Genomic DNA, 18240 nt, shown 5'->3' with positions numbered 1-18240 from the left:
ATAGATTGTTCTTGTTTTTTTCGGGCAAGGCTAAATCAACAACGAATGTTTGAATTTTGGCTCTTGGGACGATACAATTATTAATGCCGAATTCATTTGAACTGAAACGAAGTTGGGATTTGTGCAGCCGTAGGAGTCGCCGTCGCCGTCGTGTAGCCGTCCGTTCAAATGCTCTAAATATATTGTGCCGAGGAACTGCTCAGCGACCCTGATTCGAAGCACAGGGCACCCTTTCCAACTTTAGCCAGCCGTCGTTCGAAGCGCCACGGTCTTGGAGACGGTTATCACGGTAACTCCAGTTTATCGATCAAGAACACAAATGCTTCGATGCGCAGTCTCTAGATGGCGCTTCAATACAGCGTGATGACAATTGATGTTTTCATGCACATCCTCTAGATGGTGCGTCAAATGATAGCGATCATCCTTCTGGCGAAAAGAAAAGTTCGGTTTTTCGTATTCGTGTCTAAACTGAATTTGATCTAGGAACGGTAATCCATGCCGTCCAAAGGGACACTAGAGTGACGTCATCATCTAAAGTTCTAAACTTTGCAAACTTACGACCAGCTAAGTTTAGCTGGGCGTCATTCTATTTCACGTGGTGATGTTGTATGCGCCATCGGTCACGTGGTCACGTGACTGGTGCCACAGCAAGTCACGTTGTCACGCGACCATCTGACGTGTATCAGCCAACGTGAGGTCACGTGATCGGTACAACCACGAGACACCTGGTCACTTAACCACGTGATGGTCACGTAAAGTCGAATGATGTCACGGGCACCATTACGACACGTGACGTGGTGTAATGAACGTTACTAGATGTACCAAAGTTGTGTGTAACGCCGTACGAAACAAAACGTGACTCCACAACTTGACACCGTGACGACACGTGATCTCCGAGACCGTGCGCGTAATCAGGATACCGTGACGACACGTGACCAAAGTTCACGTCACGCTCTGTTTTGTCATCATGTCATATCATGTTTCGCCAGTTCGAATACGGCGTTTCTTCGCAAGATAAAGTCCCGCTGCAATCGGGTAACAAACGAGCGCAATAGTGCGCGGCGCCCAGGTTAGCATTTCTATCGCATATGCATCTTGGATACAAGAAGTTAGAACTGTAGATTAAAAATCGTCATTCTTTTTTGAAATAATAGGTAGCGAAGCATACCAGGCAGTGTTTGTGGATGTGCGAACCCTAATGCAAACTGATTGCTGTACAAAGCACAAATTCGTATTCTTCTTGCTCAGGGACTGCACTGAGCACAGGACACCGAGCTATGATTGGCTGTGATGGAGGGATGGTCAATAGACCTCTGTGCTAACTACCTTGAGGTCCACCTACTATACTTCCAATCGGAACCAATCAGAGCTCGGCGTCCTAACGTTACCGCAACTTCCTCTCAAGAGGCAGACGTACTTGCGCCCCGCATAGCCACCGACAGTTTATGATAGGCAGGGGGCAGCCTGCTTTGTCCACGCTTCTTGATTAGTGATTTGTTCTTCGGCATTCTTATTACCTAACAACCCAGTCTCATTAGTTGCGAAATGGTAATAGGATGCCGGCGACCCATTGCGCCCCGCGTTTCGAAAGCTGTCAGTGGCTACGGTAAAAATCACATTTAAACATTTCTTGTGAGACATAAAGTGATCTACTCACGTCTGTGGTTTGAGGCCGTAGATATCACATACGCATATTCTCGATGTCGCCTTGTCGCGCCACTGCTTGGACGGTACCTCCCTGTACTGAATTCGGTATCCTGTTATGGGGTGGCCGCCGTTGCTGATGGGTTTCGTCCAGGCCAGTGTGGCCGACGTTGGACCGCTCTCGGTCACAACAGGATCGAGAGGAGGGCCCGGCACACCTATACAAAATAAACGTGTCGTTATCATATATGGGAAAGTCGGAGACGCACATAGTATGTGCCAACGAGCTGGACGCATGGTGCATGTGTGTGTGGCGTCGCGTAACGTCATGACGCTACGTGAATCCGCGACCTCACGCGGCGCCTTGGTGTCACTATATGTGACGGTGCCAGGTGGTACCCTTACGTCAAGGACATTCAAGCAACATAGCCACTTTAGGGCTGTAATGATGTTATCTCTTTGTCCGGTTTGTTGGTCGAGCGCAACGCTCTAGCGTAAAATGCCGCTTCTCTTATAAATCCCAGCCCTATAACCCATAATGATAAATTAAAATACTGCATGTTAGTCATGTTAAATAGAGTAATTCCCGTGTGCATGATGTTATTGTTCTTTGATGATGTCTACCTTTTTTGAACATTTCCTACTTCATTATATTTCATGTTCCTTTAATGTTCTGGAATTACCTTTTCTTTGTAATGTACACTTCGCTTCCTGAACACCAAGCATTGTGCATATACATTGATGTTTCTAAATCAGCGCTATGTTCACCTGTCGTTTTGATGTGTACATTTTTAAACCTTTTTCTACCACCTACAAGCTTTCTACACTTTAGGGGGTCGGTGAGTTTGTATTTGTGGTTGTATTCATAAATAAAAATTATCCTTATTATTTTCCAGGTCGTTTCCCATTGTGAAATTGCTGATATGTCCTGTGCATTATACAAAAAAAAATGCAAAAAAAAAAACTGGAACTTTATAAAATTTGAGCACCAAAAAGAAAACAATCCTAACCTTCTGCTGGCACAGCTCAAGCCCAAAGAAACACCGAACTTACAATACGCATTTTCCCAGAGTGTAGGAAAAATCTTATGTAACCAAATAAACTTTCCCTAAAAAAAACCCCCAAAAAACCTGAATATTAACGATTCGGAAACGTCCTTTTCTTTTCTTTTGGTGTTGATGTCTTGAAATAGAAACATGCATTGCAATCGATCCAGACCCCCCAAAAAACGTCTCGCTACTTAGAGATGACGCTAATATTTGTTTGTTTGGTCTCCGGAAAAGCTTCCTTTGCCGTACACGTGTCCTATACAGGAACCAAGAAACCTTTTATGGTTAAAATTAGCTGTGCGACGATAATAATAAAACGAATAACGAAAAAAAAAACTACTGTGCTTTATTATTCTTGTTGGTAATGCAATTAAACTGCAAAGTTGCAAGCGAGCGGGACCTGGATTATTTTCGTCCTATCACTACTTTAGTTGTTTTTGTTTCCAGGCGTGTCTTCTTTAGACACCTAACAATTGTATTTTTCTGCGCATTCAATATCCCTTTCAGCAGCGGTATCGGGCTTTAATTAAGTAATGCCGAAGTTGTTTTTCGTCCGAACATTTTTTATACCTAGTATTCAATAATTTTCACGTGCTCTCATCGACGATATTGTAGTCCATAAAATGTTTGATGTATTGGAAAAAAAACTGCGATCAAGGCATAGTACGTCTGTATATAGCCTACTTTCTGCGGCTTGAATAGTCACAAATATGGTGAATTCGGGTGATCGCCTCTCTCTTCTGACCTTGACTCAACTTCTTCCTCGCCGCCAGATCTACTCGAGATGCTTTTCAGGCGATCCCCACTGCAGGGCTCAAAGCGCTCTGACATTCTTGGATCAGTCAAGTAAAACTTTTTGATATTGGTAAATGAATAACAAAAACAAATATTTTGCAGAGTACGATGGAAAATTAAGCAAAATTGTACGCTCCCAACGTGATGAAATAACGGCTGTGAAGGACTACGAATTGTTCTATGCACCGACATGTAAAACAGAAAAACAAAGGAAAGAAAGGCAGCCTATTACGACCTCGATTTTGTGCGCTTTGGAAAGAGTGCTTGAAAGCGCACAGAAAGAACCACGCGAATGTTCCAATGGGACACAAATACTGAAAGTGCAAGTCACTGCACTTAATTGATGAACACATAAATAAAATATGACGAAAAGCCATGACGTTGCGCCCTCGACGCTTTTTGAATGGTCACGTCGGCTCATAACATCGGCTGCGCTCTGACTTCAGGAGGCACCACGTACAGTGCTAATCACACTTGTCTATAACGCGCGAGCGTGCGGCTTTCTCCCGGGAGCGCTAGACTGGTGGCATTCGCGGAAACTAAGCTAGTCACGCTGTGCAACATGGAACGGCCCGCTCGAGGGGTGTCCTGTCCACTCTATCAGCTTGATAAGCGATACAAATAAAGTGCTTTATAATATATTATTGTTTTTTGATGACGACATCGTTGATACGCCTCCATGCTTTAGTTCGTTTATTGTTCGAGCAATAATGTTTGTAAAAACTGTGCGAGCAGCCTTCCGCGTTTGCCGCCAGCTGATAGAGTGGTCAAGATACCCCTCGAGCGAGCCGTTCCATGTTGCGCCACGTGACTAGCTTAGTTACCGCGAATGCCCCCCGTCTAGCGCTCCTTGGAAAAAGCCGCACGCTCGCGCGTTATAGACAAGTGTGATTAGCACTGTACCTGGTCCAATTGAGATGAAGCAGGGTTTTTTTTGGCCCACATAAACAAACGACGCTTAGCAGAAATTTAAAACACCGCGAATGTATCGCTACTGGTGAGCCTGGAAGTAGAACCTTGGAGAACATGACATTATCTGGATCAAAATATATGAGGGAAAAACTACATTTTTGTTTGAGCCGACGTTCATGTGAGTCTAGTAGTAATGAAATCAAGATATGCTACTGCTGACGTCTGTAGCATTTATGTTAGTGGAAAATACTTCTTAGCTAAAACAAAAGCACGTTGTATTCTTACTGACAATTCTTTCTTTCACTGATATAAATGCTACAGAAGCTCGCAATGATATTTCCTCATTTGATTTGGTTTGACATAGGTGGTGGTCGACTTATAAAAGATATATGTATATTTTCTGGCGTTTTTAATCTTGATGATATTATCTACTCAAACTATCGCATTGTATCACCACTGCCAGCGTTACATTTTGAAGGGGTTACAGCCTTCTGCTGTGTGCAGTTTATCTGCCGGGTTAAAAATAAACCGGGGTTGATTTTTTCGATCGGGCCGGGTATGTGCTTGGGACACAAATTCTTCGGCAATGCAGTCAAAGCTCATGGAACGCGTGTCCTCAAACTCTGGGAGCTTATGAAAGTCAACATCTTCTTGATAAGAACGGGGGAGTGCTGAATTAGCGGCGTGTGTTGTGTTGTACACTTAAATGTTACCAAGTTTCGGGTGTTGAAGACCTTAAATGTTCTCCAGCTCGCCTACATATTCATGGGTATTTCTACTATAGTTTAAGTGTTTACCGTCCCCAATAATCTAAAAAACGAATTCAAGGATAAAATTTTAGGTGGCTTTGCAGGATTCGCGTCAGCCAGGCATACATCGCTTCGATTGAGCATATAGGTGCCACCTTTTTTCCCTCCTCTCTCTCTACACAAAAGCACCTTTCGTCAAAATGTGCTTAGCACTACTTCATTACCTCCGAGGCGAGTGCGTCTTTTTCACAGTTCGAGACTGTATAACTCATTAAACAAATTACTTACTGCGTGGCTCATAACTCGTCCTAGGGACATCTTCCAAGTAGTTCAATCCCAGCATGCCATAAGTCCTGAAATTTCTTCGTGACCTGAGGATTCAACGAGTTTTCATATCAAAACCGCAAGCTCGATTGGCGAACCTCCTGAAGACAAATGTCAAACATCGTCTTACTTGTAGTAATCGTCTTTGTTTTCTTCAGGAGATAAGACATACGGGGGATCGGCCAACCTTGACGCTCTTTCAACGGCCTCTGATGCATCTGTGTCGAAGAAACGTACTCAGCTGTAGCTTCATTTCTGGAGGAAAAGTCATATTGAGATATACTTAAACAGAAAAGTCGATTCGGAACGATACCTGAGATGCCATTATTGAGAACTAAATACCACAATCTAGATTGCCATTTCCGGTACGTGCTTTTAGTGTAGTACTTGCTCTAACTGAAACGGTTAATTTGTAACTACGTATGCTCTGCCGCCTTCTACCATCCAGTGAACTAAGGAAAAATCAAGATAAGTAGTTACTTTTCTCTAAACTGAACCCCTTAATTTAAACATTTTATTCTTAGCATAGTCTGTTTTTCAATAAATTATGGGACACCTAAATCAGCTGACACGAGTACGAGGATTCTTTTGTGTTATTGTATGCTGTTGGTATCCAAGTGAATAAAAGCAAACTTGAATGTTGTACAAATAAAATAATCACGGTAAATAAGTCAGGAGAGTTCGTCCACTTATGAGAAGACCAAATGCCGTTTTGTCAGAAGCCGCAAGGTTTATGTATCACGAATCAGCTGTAAATTTAATTAACCTTTAAACAAGAGTAAGACAGCGGAGCGAGAGAGTATATGTAAAATATAATTGGTGCATACAGTTTTAATAGGTAAAGTGGAGAACAATGAATATTGCTTACTTCGTCTGTCGTCAACATGAATTTTCTCGAGTCGGCGTCGTTCTTCTTGGAAGTCGCTGCTGCCTTCCTCTGAAAATATTCAAAGCAAAAAGGTCGAAATTATTGATTGTATGTACAGTCCAACGCCTTTTGTGCATAAATTATGTTTTATTTATTTTGCGTGGTATGATTGGACGAAATAAACAATTTGTGAAGTTTTTTTTGCATTGAATAAAAAGTACGTATTGCAATAATACACGTAAATGGTCGATAATCACTGTAACACCTTCAACTGATTTCGAAGAAGTTTCGAATTTCCCCAGCCATGTTTTTCAATTTTTTGGTAACACGGCATGTGTTGTATTAACAAAAACGACACTTATTATTATCATTTTCTGGATGTCGAGAGACGCCTCTCGTATTTTGTAGTTATTTTGATTTTTTTTTTTAATTTTCGTGTGCTTGGAACTTGGAAATGATATTGCGTCTACTTTCTGTAGAACACTTGTCTTCATAAAGTCTAGAAGTTATTCTACAAAATACATATGTTTCTGTTATTCCCCACATGCGTTGTTTAGCAAACATTCCGCATGCAGTGTCTGCCACACCGAATAGCGGTGTCAGTCTTGTGGAATTTTTTTCTTTCATTCTGTATGTTGACTTTGTCGCTTGCCGTTTAAAAACTATTAAGAACAGTTATTAAATAGTTAGGTCTGAACGAGCGGTACAGTAGCAATTATACAAAGTAAATTAATTAAATTTCGAAGGAAAGTGCATCTATTTCAAAACCAGTCTCCATTTGAGACTATCGTACATAAAAGACTACACTACACTACCATTCGATCCATCTCCAAGAACATGCTCTCCGGTGTTAAATTATATCCTACAAACCTGGTACTTTGAAAGCTCGCCAGAAACTGTTGTTTTGTTTGACTAGCACAGTGACTGGCCCCACGAATTATACGGGGTGTTTTCAAGCGCTATAAGACTTTAAAATAACTAAATTAATCCAATGAACAACGTGTAACAAAACAATTCACACAAGTGTTTTTTTGCATTTAATATACAGATGTTTGAGCTGTGCAGGTTTATTTAAAACGAATCAAATCACAAATTCCAGTTAGTTTTGTGCACAGAAAGAAAGACACATAAACCGTCTTGGTCATACTGATACACGCAAATGTTCCCACATAAAATAAATTATTAAGAAAAAAAAATTGAGACATTTGAAAGCAGATGCCGCGGATCTGAGCGTGTGTGGTATATTATATGAGGGTAACAGCGTCAACCACAAGGTTTATTCCCGGGTTTCGTTCCTTTTCATAGAAATAGCACTTTTTTAATCATATTTTGTTTCCAGAAACTCACACTTACAACATTTCAGCACGATGTATATATGCACCACCAAAAGGACACCTCTGAGAAAGTGTTTTGTTTTGCTCCATTCACTGGCCTAATGATGATATTTTTACGCCTTACCAGCGTTCGGGAAAACCCTGTAGGAATACTACACACCCAGGCCAGCAATCTCAAGGATGCTGGTGGAAGCAGCCGTTCCAGAGTCGTTTTCGGCGGTACACGTGTAGACTCCGGCATCGGCGGGCGACACCTTCTGAAGGCAGACCCGGCAGATGCCGTCCCTACTGATGATCACATCCGTTGTCAAGTTAGTCCTAAGCGGCTTTGAGTCCTTCGTCCTGGAAGAAATAAAATGTGTGTTCTACTTCGTTCCACCTTAAATCCGGACGTAGCCGAAGCTACCAGCTAATGGAACCCGTGAAACGCTATTCAAAGAGCAGACACCGAGCCTTCCCTGTACGTGATTTGTTCAGCGATGATGGATCACGCACAGAGACGTGACAAACACCATGTTGACGAACCTTCGATGGAATACGACTGGTCTCATTAGCTGGTTCGGTCGGCCGCGTACGAGCTTAAGGTGGAACAAAGTATGGAACCTTGACAACGGGCATTGATACCCATCGAAGAGAAATAAGATATCTAATATGCGTTATATTTTTCTGTTATTTCTCTCATATTTTATTGCCGATCGGTTTCTCTCTATTTCCTTGCTCCCAGTCCAAAGCACTTTCCTAGAGCACGCTTTTAGGCTAACTTTTCTTCTTTCAATCATCCTCTTACTCAACTAGGCAAGAATGACTGCCAAAAAAGTAACTACACAGTACGAATGGTGGCATAGATTTCACGTGGTTTGTTGTCTTTTGCCAGCACGATGCTTATAGATAGATTTAAATCTAATGACGGTGGATTACAGAAAAACAAGTTTCACTGACGAACTGTCAGACGTAAACCACTTTTCGTATTTCAACATAACCGCCATTAACTTTCTCATAACCCTGTCGCAACTCCGGATCTGCACATCTGTACACATGCCTCTGAGTTCCGCCACCTGCCAAGTAATTCGTTCTTAACTCGAGATAATGTTTATATTTTGTACTATTTTTCTACCACTGGTTTCATAATGTGATCATGTATATTTTTGTTTCTTACTTAAAGTGTTTTTTTTTGTGGATGTACACCAATCGAATGACGATTGTGGTGGTTTGGGACATCTTGAATTAAAATATAAATAAATATTATTATTGGAGTCAGACTTCCATCTGTCCGCGTATTGCTTAACACTTGGTGCATTATTCGCAGAAGGGAAATGCCATCAAAAATAGGCGCAGTAGCGATCTGTGTCAAAAATGTGTGAAGCGAGAAGAAAGGAAATCTTGCTCTCACACTTTAAGGGTCGGAAGAGGAGAACCGCTGGCTTTCCACGAAAAGACAGCTTTTCCTCCAGCCCGAACAGTGAGGTCAGGGGCGCAAGATTCAAACTTCGGTTCTTCGGGCGTCAGATCCCTTTCACCTGAGGCAAACACGCAAACGGGTTATTCGACAAAAGTAATTCAGTGTTTTAAACGCACCCGGATATACCTTAGAGACGCAGTTTCCAAATGTAACGTCTAACCATGACCCACGTGAAGGTGATGTTAATTTTTTTTTCCGTTCAATTTATCTACACCTTAATGTAAGGCATATTACATTAAAAGAGTAACTCCAACTCCGACATAAACATGCTATGTTAAACCCTCTTCGTCTTTTCTAATATAAAAAAACATAACAAGATATATTTTATTTCAATAAAATGGCCGTAATATGTGCATATGTGCTTGCGATTATGTTTATATTTTACTTCTGCGATGAAGAAAAGTACTAAGTAGGTCTGGTTTGAAGGCGCTACCCAAAAGCTACCCAAAAGATACCTAGCTACCCAAAATATGCACATTTTCGAAATACCTAGTTTTCACTCTCCCAAAATGCTATTTGTTACCTCCTAACTCAAATTAGCTATTGCTGAAAGCGCTAATTAAGGTTACGCCAAGACCAACGTTCAGATTTGCACGCCTACTGCAGTGACATGACATGACATGTTGTATAGATTGCAAGTCAATCCGACTGTCGGAGACACTGTATTCACGTGTGAGTTCCTTTTTGTGCAGTTTTGAGTATTCCCCCCGGTATTTATAATTCGCGCCATCAGACGTCTGTATCTCCTCGTCAAGGCTGGTAACATCGGCGGTCATTTTTTCACCAATATTGAGATTATTGCTATGGAGTAACTTAAGAATAACTTCCTGTGGTTCGGTGGCCCTTTAGAGGTTAAATTTGTCTTGTTAGGTCTTTTTTACATAACGAAACTTTCTTCCTTTGGCCTTGTTTGGCCCCCCAAAATCGCTGTTGCTACCGCTGAAGACTTTCACTGTCCCCGACAATATACAAAGAAGCCGTCTTCCCGCTGCGCTCGACCGCCACGGGGAGGAAAAGGGGAAGAAACGTGTCCCTGAAGCCTTCTGAAACCCATTAAAAAAGAATCCCTAGATTTCAAGAAATTTCCCTTTGCCCGTAAACGATTGTAGATATCCCTCCATTTAGGGAAAAATCCCTGAAGTTGGCAGCACTGATTGTCGTGAACACGCGGATCTACATCATATTACACTCATGTCTCGTTAATATGGATGCCCGCTATATGGACTCCACTTTTGGGGACAAACTCGGAAAATACATGCATTTTTGTCTCGTTATTATGGACAACTCACATTATGAACAATTTTTTGGGAAAACGGAGGTGTTCCTATTAACGAGACATCCTTGTACAACATTTTACATTACATTTTTATTGCAAGTTGATTCTCAGCTTCTCGCGCCAAATTTGAGTATTCAAGAACTGCATAAACAAAAATTATTATAAGTTGTACTTTGATATACTATATCGAATGCGTAAAATAATGCGCTGACGCAATTTTCAGCCAAAGCATTACTATAAAAATTATTTTTTTTACGGTTTTACCTGTAACTCGCAGGTAAGCACTTGTCGTTGCTTCCCCGTAGGCGTTTGTGGCGGTGCAAGTATACTCTCCCGTGTCTGCAGTTTTAAGGTTAAAGATTTCCAAGCTGCATAGGCCGTAGTCTTGCTGAAATAAGAAAACAAATCAAGACACGTTGAAATTTGTTGGAAATCCGCTACATCTCACCAAAATTGAACGACTAATAAACTAAGATTTCGTCACTTTTAAAATTTGTGTGCACGCAAAAATTGATAAAATCATGTTCATCCCCTCTGGCCGTGCCACATGCGTATATACTTCAAGCCAAATTTAATTTCACTTTAAAAAGATTACAAGTGTTTGCATATAATAGTTTGAAGTTTTGGTAAAGCTCAAAATACCGGCATCATGCAGTTCCTAAACAATCTTCCCCACAAAGTATTGTAAGAACATTGTCGATTGTCTGCAATGTTTACTAATTATTAATACCACTCTAACTTGTAATTCTAAAGTTATAAAGGTACGGACTCAGCTCAAAATATTTCTGCAAACAAATAGAACGGTCGCAATTGAGTATAAAACAAAATATCAATTTCGCATAAACCGGGCTCACTTAGTACAACGCGACTCGTGCTGCACGAACTCTCCGAAGCACCATTTTTAAAGGAAATTTAAACAAGTGAAAGACTTACCATTCCTTGTAACACGAAATTAGAGCTCAGCTCTTGAGGAGGAGCAGAGGAGTGTCCGGAGGGGAGGACATGCGCCTCCTCCCCCTCCTTTCCTCCTCTCCTCCTCATCTCCTTCTCCACTCCCATTTAGCGGGGTTACTTTTCCTCGCTAAATTTAACGGGTAAATTGACATCGCTTGACCTCACCACCAAATCAGTTTTCCCGCTAAATTTAGCGGGGCCACTGTGACGTCCAATAATTCAACGCGCACGGTTACGCCGATGGCGATGCCGCTCAATACGGAAACGGGCGCCTGAGGGCTGCGGTCTAAAAATAACACGAAGAGGATAACTCACATGGTTGATTGATATCTGTCTGTTCTCCAAGGAAACCTTGACGCCGTTCTTCAGCCACGTGACCTGAGGGGTCGGATCACCGACCACGGTGCAATGCAGCTTAACCCTGTACCCACTCGGTGCAATCCTATTCTCGAGGCGAGTGATGAAACGCGGAGCCTCTCCTTTCGGCACCGGCTTGGGACGTGGCAGTTGCGCCATGGGTTCGTCGGACTCGGAGTCACTTCTCGACAACCGACGACTGAGGTACGGGCGCGAACTCGCGTCCGGATAAGGCCTTGCACGAGTTGTTTCCGGCGATCCTTCAGATTTTCTGCCGTTCGAAGTCTTGCCGTTGGTTTGTTCCCCTGTAGGCTTCTCCCTTGTCTTCAGCTCCCGCCGTAACATGCTCTGCATGGAATGCAACAGTTCGAGATCCCTCTCCAGACTGGACATCTCGGAGGAAATCTTCTTGGCTAGCCTGTCCATGTTCGACTTCCTGTGCGAATAGTCGCTTTCGATGGTCTTGGACAGCGACGTTATCCTTCTTGAGTAAGGTCGCCTGGTGCGCATGTCAAACTCCTTGAGTCTGGCTTGAGTCTTGTAATACTGTGCGTCAGGATAATAGTAGAATCTTCGGTCTTCTGTCCTAAGACCCAGCGGTCCTTGAGGCCTCCACTGGGTACCGGGAAGGCTAATACTTGAGTCAAGCCCCGAGTCGGACGGTGAGGCGGAAAGAAGGTCGCGTTGTTTCGCGTACGGCGCTTCGAGCATATCTTCAACGAAAGATTCGTCCGTTTCCACTTCGCTTAGCTTTGTAGGGGTGTCAGGCTTGGTTACACTAAGCACCACTCCTTCTGGTTGGACTGTTGTTACAATAGCAGTCGGCTCTGCAGCGCTTCGAACATATCCAACCGAACAGTAATCGGTAGAAGGCCGTTCTGGTCTTCTCAATTTTCCCTCACAAAGTAGGGTATCGATTACGTAATTTAGTGGAACAGGTAGGCTTTCGCTCAGCGTGAACCGTCCAGCGATTGGAATGAGTTTGTCGGGATCTGAGAAATGACTCGTGGACTCTAGTTGTAAGGGTGGAGCCAGCACTAACAAAGGGTGCTCGACGTCAATGATCAAGAAGGAAGATTCTGGTAGCAAGTTTTTGTACATTCTGTACTCTGCCTGCGTGACTAACTTCACAATAATCCCGTCTGGGACTTTTCTAGGGGGCATGTTTTGCGTCTGATCCAGAAGAAGTGGCTGCGAGAACACGACCAGCGAAAATATATGGGATACCAGGAGAATCGGCAGAGGGTGCTGTGATGTCGGGGCGGGTTCTGTAGATGACTCTTCGGCTAAATGCCAACTGGTAATCGTCAAGACACAGCTGACTGTCAGCGGCACGTAACTGGTGGTTCCACTTTCGTAGCGGGGTTCCTCTTGCAATAAGTCAAAGCTCGCGTCGCTTACGAAGGGCACGATTCCAAAAGAATGCTCGCGGACTAGACTTTCCAGTTTTTCTTCTTTTTGTAAAACTGCGTCACTCGGAACGACAACACCAATTGTCTCAAATGTTTCCTCCTCGTGAGGTTCATTATCTTCATGCACGACAGCCGCTTCGCTAAGACCCAATTTTTCAAATATTTCAAGACTAGCCCGCTTGGTCAATGCGTCGTATTCAGCTTCTGTAATGTCGCCCGATTCTACCTTGACCACCGAGCTAGGAACGAGAGAGTCATAATCGCTCCATTCGCTGACTGCCGGAGCCGTCACCTGAGACACAGTCTCCGATGCTGCCGCATCTTCGTTGAGGAACTCGTCGACATCGAGTGAAGAGCGCTGGTCATCGCTGTCGTATTTGGTCACTGTCAAGGTGGCGTCGTCGGCTGTCGAGGCAAAGTCTTGCTCAGTGGCGATGGCTTCTGTTGCTTCTGTAGAGTTAGTCTCCATCGGCAGGCTCTCTGCCCTCGACTCTGGTCCCAGACGTAGAAGGGTGACAGGCTCGGAGCTCTGGCTTGGCTTGCTGGTTCCGTAGACGGTGACGGCCCGCACTCTGAATGCGTATTGCCCACCTTCAATGAGCCCGTAGACAGTGCAGTGTTCCTGGTGTGCAGTGGTTGCTTTCATCCAAAGTTCATTGTTCATCTGCACGAAAAGAAAACAAACCCAGTATATGCTATTTAGTCATCAGATTTAAAAAAAAAAAAATCACTTCACATGAGTACGGTTAGCAAATTTGAAAAATGTTTCTTCTTCGTCTATGATTAATACTGAAAACAAATGATGTTTATAATAAAGCTATACACAATTAAATATTATCTTGCAAGTGAATTCGCTATTTTCTGGTCTACTTACAACTTGACATTCGTGAGGATACTTGCCGGTTAAAACGTCCTGTCCAATTGCCAAAAACCGACATGTAAACTTTTCTTGTTCACAAAAAGCATCCTCCAGTTTGAGTCACCACAGACCGACATTTTTTATCACAAAAATAGGAAGCGCGAAAGACGAGGGCGGGTGGAAGGCAACACAGGAAATTCGCTTACTCTCAACTGACGTTTCAATTCTATGGAGGACAAAAACGGAGACATAAAAAATCCAAATGGTAAAAGCGCCAAAAAAAAAAAGGAGAAAGGAGAGAAAGTTCCAGAAAAGATTAAGAATTAAACAAAGAGAAAAACAATAAAAAATATTAAAGCGAAAGGAAGGGGTGTACACTGTTAAAGTAACAGAGTAATACGTAAAATTAAAGGAAAAAATAAAGGTAACGCGAATTTTAGAAAAAAAAAGAAAAATATTGAATCTTTTGATGACAAGGTCGCAGATGAAGCACTTATGCAGAAGTCTTCTTTTTTTTTTTTTACAATGGCTTTAGCCTAAAACGTTTCGCGAGTGTGCTTATCGGAACGCCGCCTCAGAGTCCTTGAGCTGGACAGCAGCGGGGAACATCCGCAGTCCCCCACATGTCCAGCGAGATGCACCGAGGGTGTGGATTTGAGAGATAGCGCATGCTCTTTGAGCCGTACGATAATACATCTTCCGGACTGTCCAACATAAACCTTCCGACAGGCGAACGGGGTCTTGTACACAACTCCGCAACCGCAGTTAAGGTATTTGTTGTAGTGTCTAACGCCGTATTCATCAGGCTTTTTGCGTTGGGCGTTGACTCTGGGTCAGAGCTTTTTCAGGGTGTCTGGGACTCAAAACACAACCCGCACATCATATTTGGAGGCATATCTATCAAAGTTAGGAGATTCGATGAATGTAAGCGACGACTACCGGTCGGTTTCTTTTTTTTCTACTTCAGTTGCCTGTTCTCTTTGGTTTGATGATAATTTCAGCAACATCAGACAGGCTCAAAGTGGGGTGGCCGGACGCCTTGAAGCATGGTGTTTAAGCTTTTTTCAATTTTTTAACCGCGTTTTTTTTAACCGCATTTTTTATTTTTGCGATGTTTAACCAATAAGGCCAACACATTATTTTTCCACATTTGGCAATCACTTGTTGCCACAACCGGTGCGATACATCTTTTGGTTTACGTTTCGATCCCAACTATGCATAATACACAGTCCCCGACAACTGCCCTGTTTTAAGTATGGCGGAACATAGCGTAAACAGTGACATTACATAAAAATATAGACAGAGTAACTCTAATGACTCTCACCTGTCGCCGCTCGATGATGTAGCTACTCACAGGGCTACCTCCGTCATTTGCTGAAGGGTTCCAAGAAAGCGTGCATGAGTTCCAGTCAACCGAGGTGACCACAGGTTTGCCTTCTGGTGGTTCCGGTTCACCTACGACGAAAACAAGTACAACGATCTTTATTCGAAGCCCTGTCGATAACAATCATTCCCCATTTTGATAATCCATTAAATGTTCAATCAAATGAATATTGTTTCTGAAAAAAAAAAATGAAAGTCTCTGTAACGCGAAATTAGAGCACAGCTCTTGAGTAGGAGGAGGGGAGGACCCGGAGGGGAGGGTATGCCCCCTCTCCTCCTCTCCTCGTCCTCCTTCACTTCTCACCTTCTGCTCTGCTCCTCGTCGCCTGCGCCTTCGCCGCCTCCTCCTCCCTTCCTCCCCCTCCTCCTTCTTTCATCCACCGTACCCTCCCATCCTCTCCTTCCAACTACCTCCCTAGCCTCCTCCTCCATACTCTGCCCTCCTCCCACCATTTCTTCTCCAAATTTAGCTGAAAAATTGACATCGCGTGACCTCAACACCAATTCTGTTTCCCCGCTATATTTAGTGGGGAAAATTACGTCACATTACTTGGTGTCACGTCACGTATAAACAAATTCAGTTTCTCCTCTCGATTTAGCATAAAAATTGACGTCACATGACCTCCACAGCAATTCGGTTCCCCCGCTAAATTTAGCGAGGAATCGAATTGGTGTTGAGGTCCCGCGATGTCAATTTCCCTCTAAATTTAGCGTGGTGACGCCGACGGCGAATCCGACGCCGCGATGCACGGAAACGGTCCCTAAGAGCTCCGCTCTAAAATTAGAAATATGTTTAATTCCACGTATCTTTGATATTCTTCTACAGTTCTACCCTAAAGCACATAGCTGCCTTTCTTTTATATACCAAAGGCCGCCAAACCCCGGCTTTTGGGCCGAATCCGGCCCCATTTTCGTTCCGGCCGACCCGCTGATGGCCGCCGTCTTTTCAGTGATGCCCGGCCCGCGGCCCGCTGCTACCAGAGATTTACAAATAAAAAAAAAAAAGTTACCAAATACCGCTACTTGCTACTCGCTCAAAAAGTAACTAAGTACGTTACTTATTACTGAGATTCGAAAGGAACGCGTTACTAGATGACAAGTGATGAGTTACTTTTTCGTCACTCTGGATGTGTCGTTCTTTTGAAGCAGTAGCCTGCTGTTGTTATTTCTTTTCCTTAATAATTAATAACTTTGGACGCATTCATGGGCATTTTCTAATTTACTTGTTGACACTTTTTTTCACAAAAAAGTCACAGATGCGTGTTGGAGAGAAAACCAAAAAGGTATTGTACACGTTCCTATCCAGATGTAACTGAATACTATTACTCGATATTCCATTAAAATAAAAAAACACGGTAATCATTATTTTTCTCGAAAAGTAATGAAGTGTTTACTTTGTTACCGAAAAATGTAACTGGATAGAAGTAAAGAATTAATGGAAACGCGTTACCTACAAATCTGGATGGAGCTAACGCAAAAGCCGCACATAAAAGAGAAAACGGCACACCAATACGCAAACGAAGATATAAAAAAAAGATTGAGAAGACTGCATGTACACGCGGGCTCTCTCGCCTATTATTTAGTGTACACTGTCTTCACCAGCATTAGGATTCGGAGTACACTGCTTCATGTGGGGGTATTGATAGTACTCTAATAGTACCATATTTACCATGACAGTTATTGTACCATAGTACTATAATTGCCACTGCCACCCTTGCTAAATGGAAATTACGAGTTTGACTTCTAAAATTTACAATTAAAAAAAAAATCTTCCGGGGTTGTTTTATGGCTAAAGCCACGAAGGGACTTGAAGAATCCGTGCAACATATACCGGCAAGAAGAGGGTGGGGCAGCAGTATTAAGCATGACAGAGTTTTTAAAATGAGAATTTTAACGCCGTTTCCAAATTCGATATGGGCAGAAATTTGCGAGGCCGGAATTTTCCAAGAGGTAAAACTAGAAATAAAAATTCACAAATTTAATAGTACACCGCAGAGATTACTTCCGCGAAGCCTTAGGTGACATGCAAGAGAAGGATCTCGACGATGTTGGACGTGCGTCAACAAAATGAAATATTTCCGCTTACGAATTCTGTATTACGCGAACGTAGAGCAACACACTCCGTTTGGTAGCTGGTGGTACACAGACCAAAAACATGAACACATATAGAGCTGTCAAGAATGAAACAAACATGACAGCTTGGAAAACAAGCGCATAAGCATAATACGTGAACAAGTTGAGCTGAAAATTTAGGATTTGGGTATAATAACACACGGTAGCTCGAAGACCACGTAGTTACTCTGTCCATGAAAACTATGGGATAACTCCACTTTGACCAGCTGTAAGCTGACAATGCGGCAGAAGATACGCACTCGCCTGACCAATCAACCGCTTGTATATCAGTACCCGACCCTACTCGCTGCGGATGGGTATAGGCGGAAGCGTGGTTACGTGGCTAGACATATACCCATAAATACTCCGACAAACAGATAGATCCCACCGCACTTTCAGCGTGGGGTTAACAGAGTTGACAGTGCACAAAAAATCACCTTACCTGTAATCATAACGGCAACGCTGAACTGATCCGAACCGTGCTCGTTCGTCGCTTCCAGAGTGTACATTCCCCGGTGGTTGGGGTCGGCATCCACCAGCTTCAGAAGAACAGTCTGGTCATCTCTGTCCACCAACATGGTGGCCGACGACCCGTCAAACACAACGATCTCTCCGTTCCTTCTCCAGGTGAAATCTGGCGGCGGGTGTCCGGTGTAGGAGAGCTTCACGCGGACCGTTTCTCCGGAGTCGAACATTAAGCCGTCCTTGTACGTCGGTGATCCGGTTAGCTTTGGAGGAGCTGAAAACGATTAA

The 18240-nt window shown here is 43.2% G+C and overlaps 1 protein-coding gene across 1 annotated transcript in view; it reads right to left on the bottom strand.

The window, feature by feature from the left end:
* The window catches only part of LOC121047561 (twitchin), a 37063-nt gene that overhangs the window by 864 nt on the left and 17959 nt on the right, over positions 1-18240 (bottom strand). Inside the window, exons 5-13 of the mRNA XM_042288990.1 lie at positions 17925-18226; positions 11680-13797; positions 10675-10798; positions 9066-9192; positions 7836-8017; positions 6342-6410; positions 5604-5691; positions 5438-5520; positions 1658-1862 (exon numbers count right to left, since the gene is read on the bottom strand). Coding sequence (XP_042144924.1) covers positions 1658-1862; positions 5438-5520; positions 5604-5691; positions 6342-6410; positions 7836-8017; positions 9066-9192; positions 10675-10798; positions 11680-13797; positions 17925-18226 — 3298 coding nt within the window. The remainder of the gene's footprint in view (positions 1-1657; positions 1863-5437; positions 5521-5603; positions 5692-6341; positions 6411-7835; positions 8018-9065; positions 9193-10674; positions 10799-11679; positions 13798-17924; positions 18227-18240) is intronic.

This window comes from Ixodes scapularis, unplaced genomic scaffold, assembly GCF_016920785.2.
Source record: "Ixodes scapularis isolate PalLabHiFi unplaced genomic scaffold, ASM1692078v2 PGA_scaffold11__112_contigs__length_91849675, whole genome shotgun sequence".
NCBI classification, from domain to species: domain Eukaryota; kingdom Metazoa; phylum Arthropoda; class Arachnida; order Ixodida; family Ixodidae; genus Ixodes; species Ixodes scapularis.
Note: the sequence above shows the minus strand (reverse complement) of the source record. Positions and strands in the feature narration are given on the sequence as shown.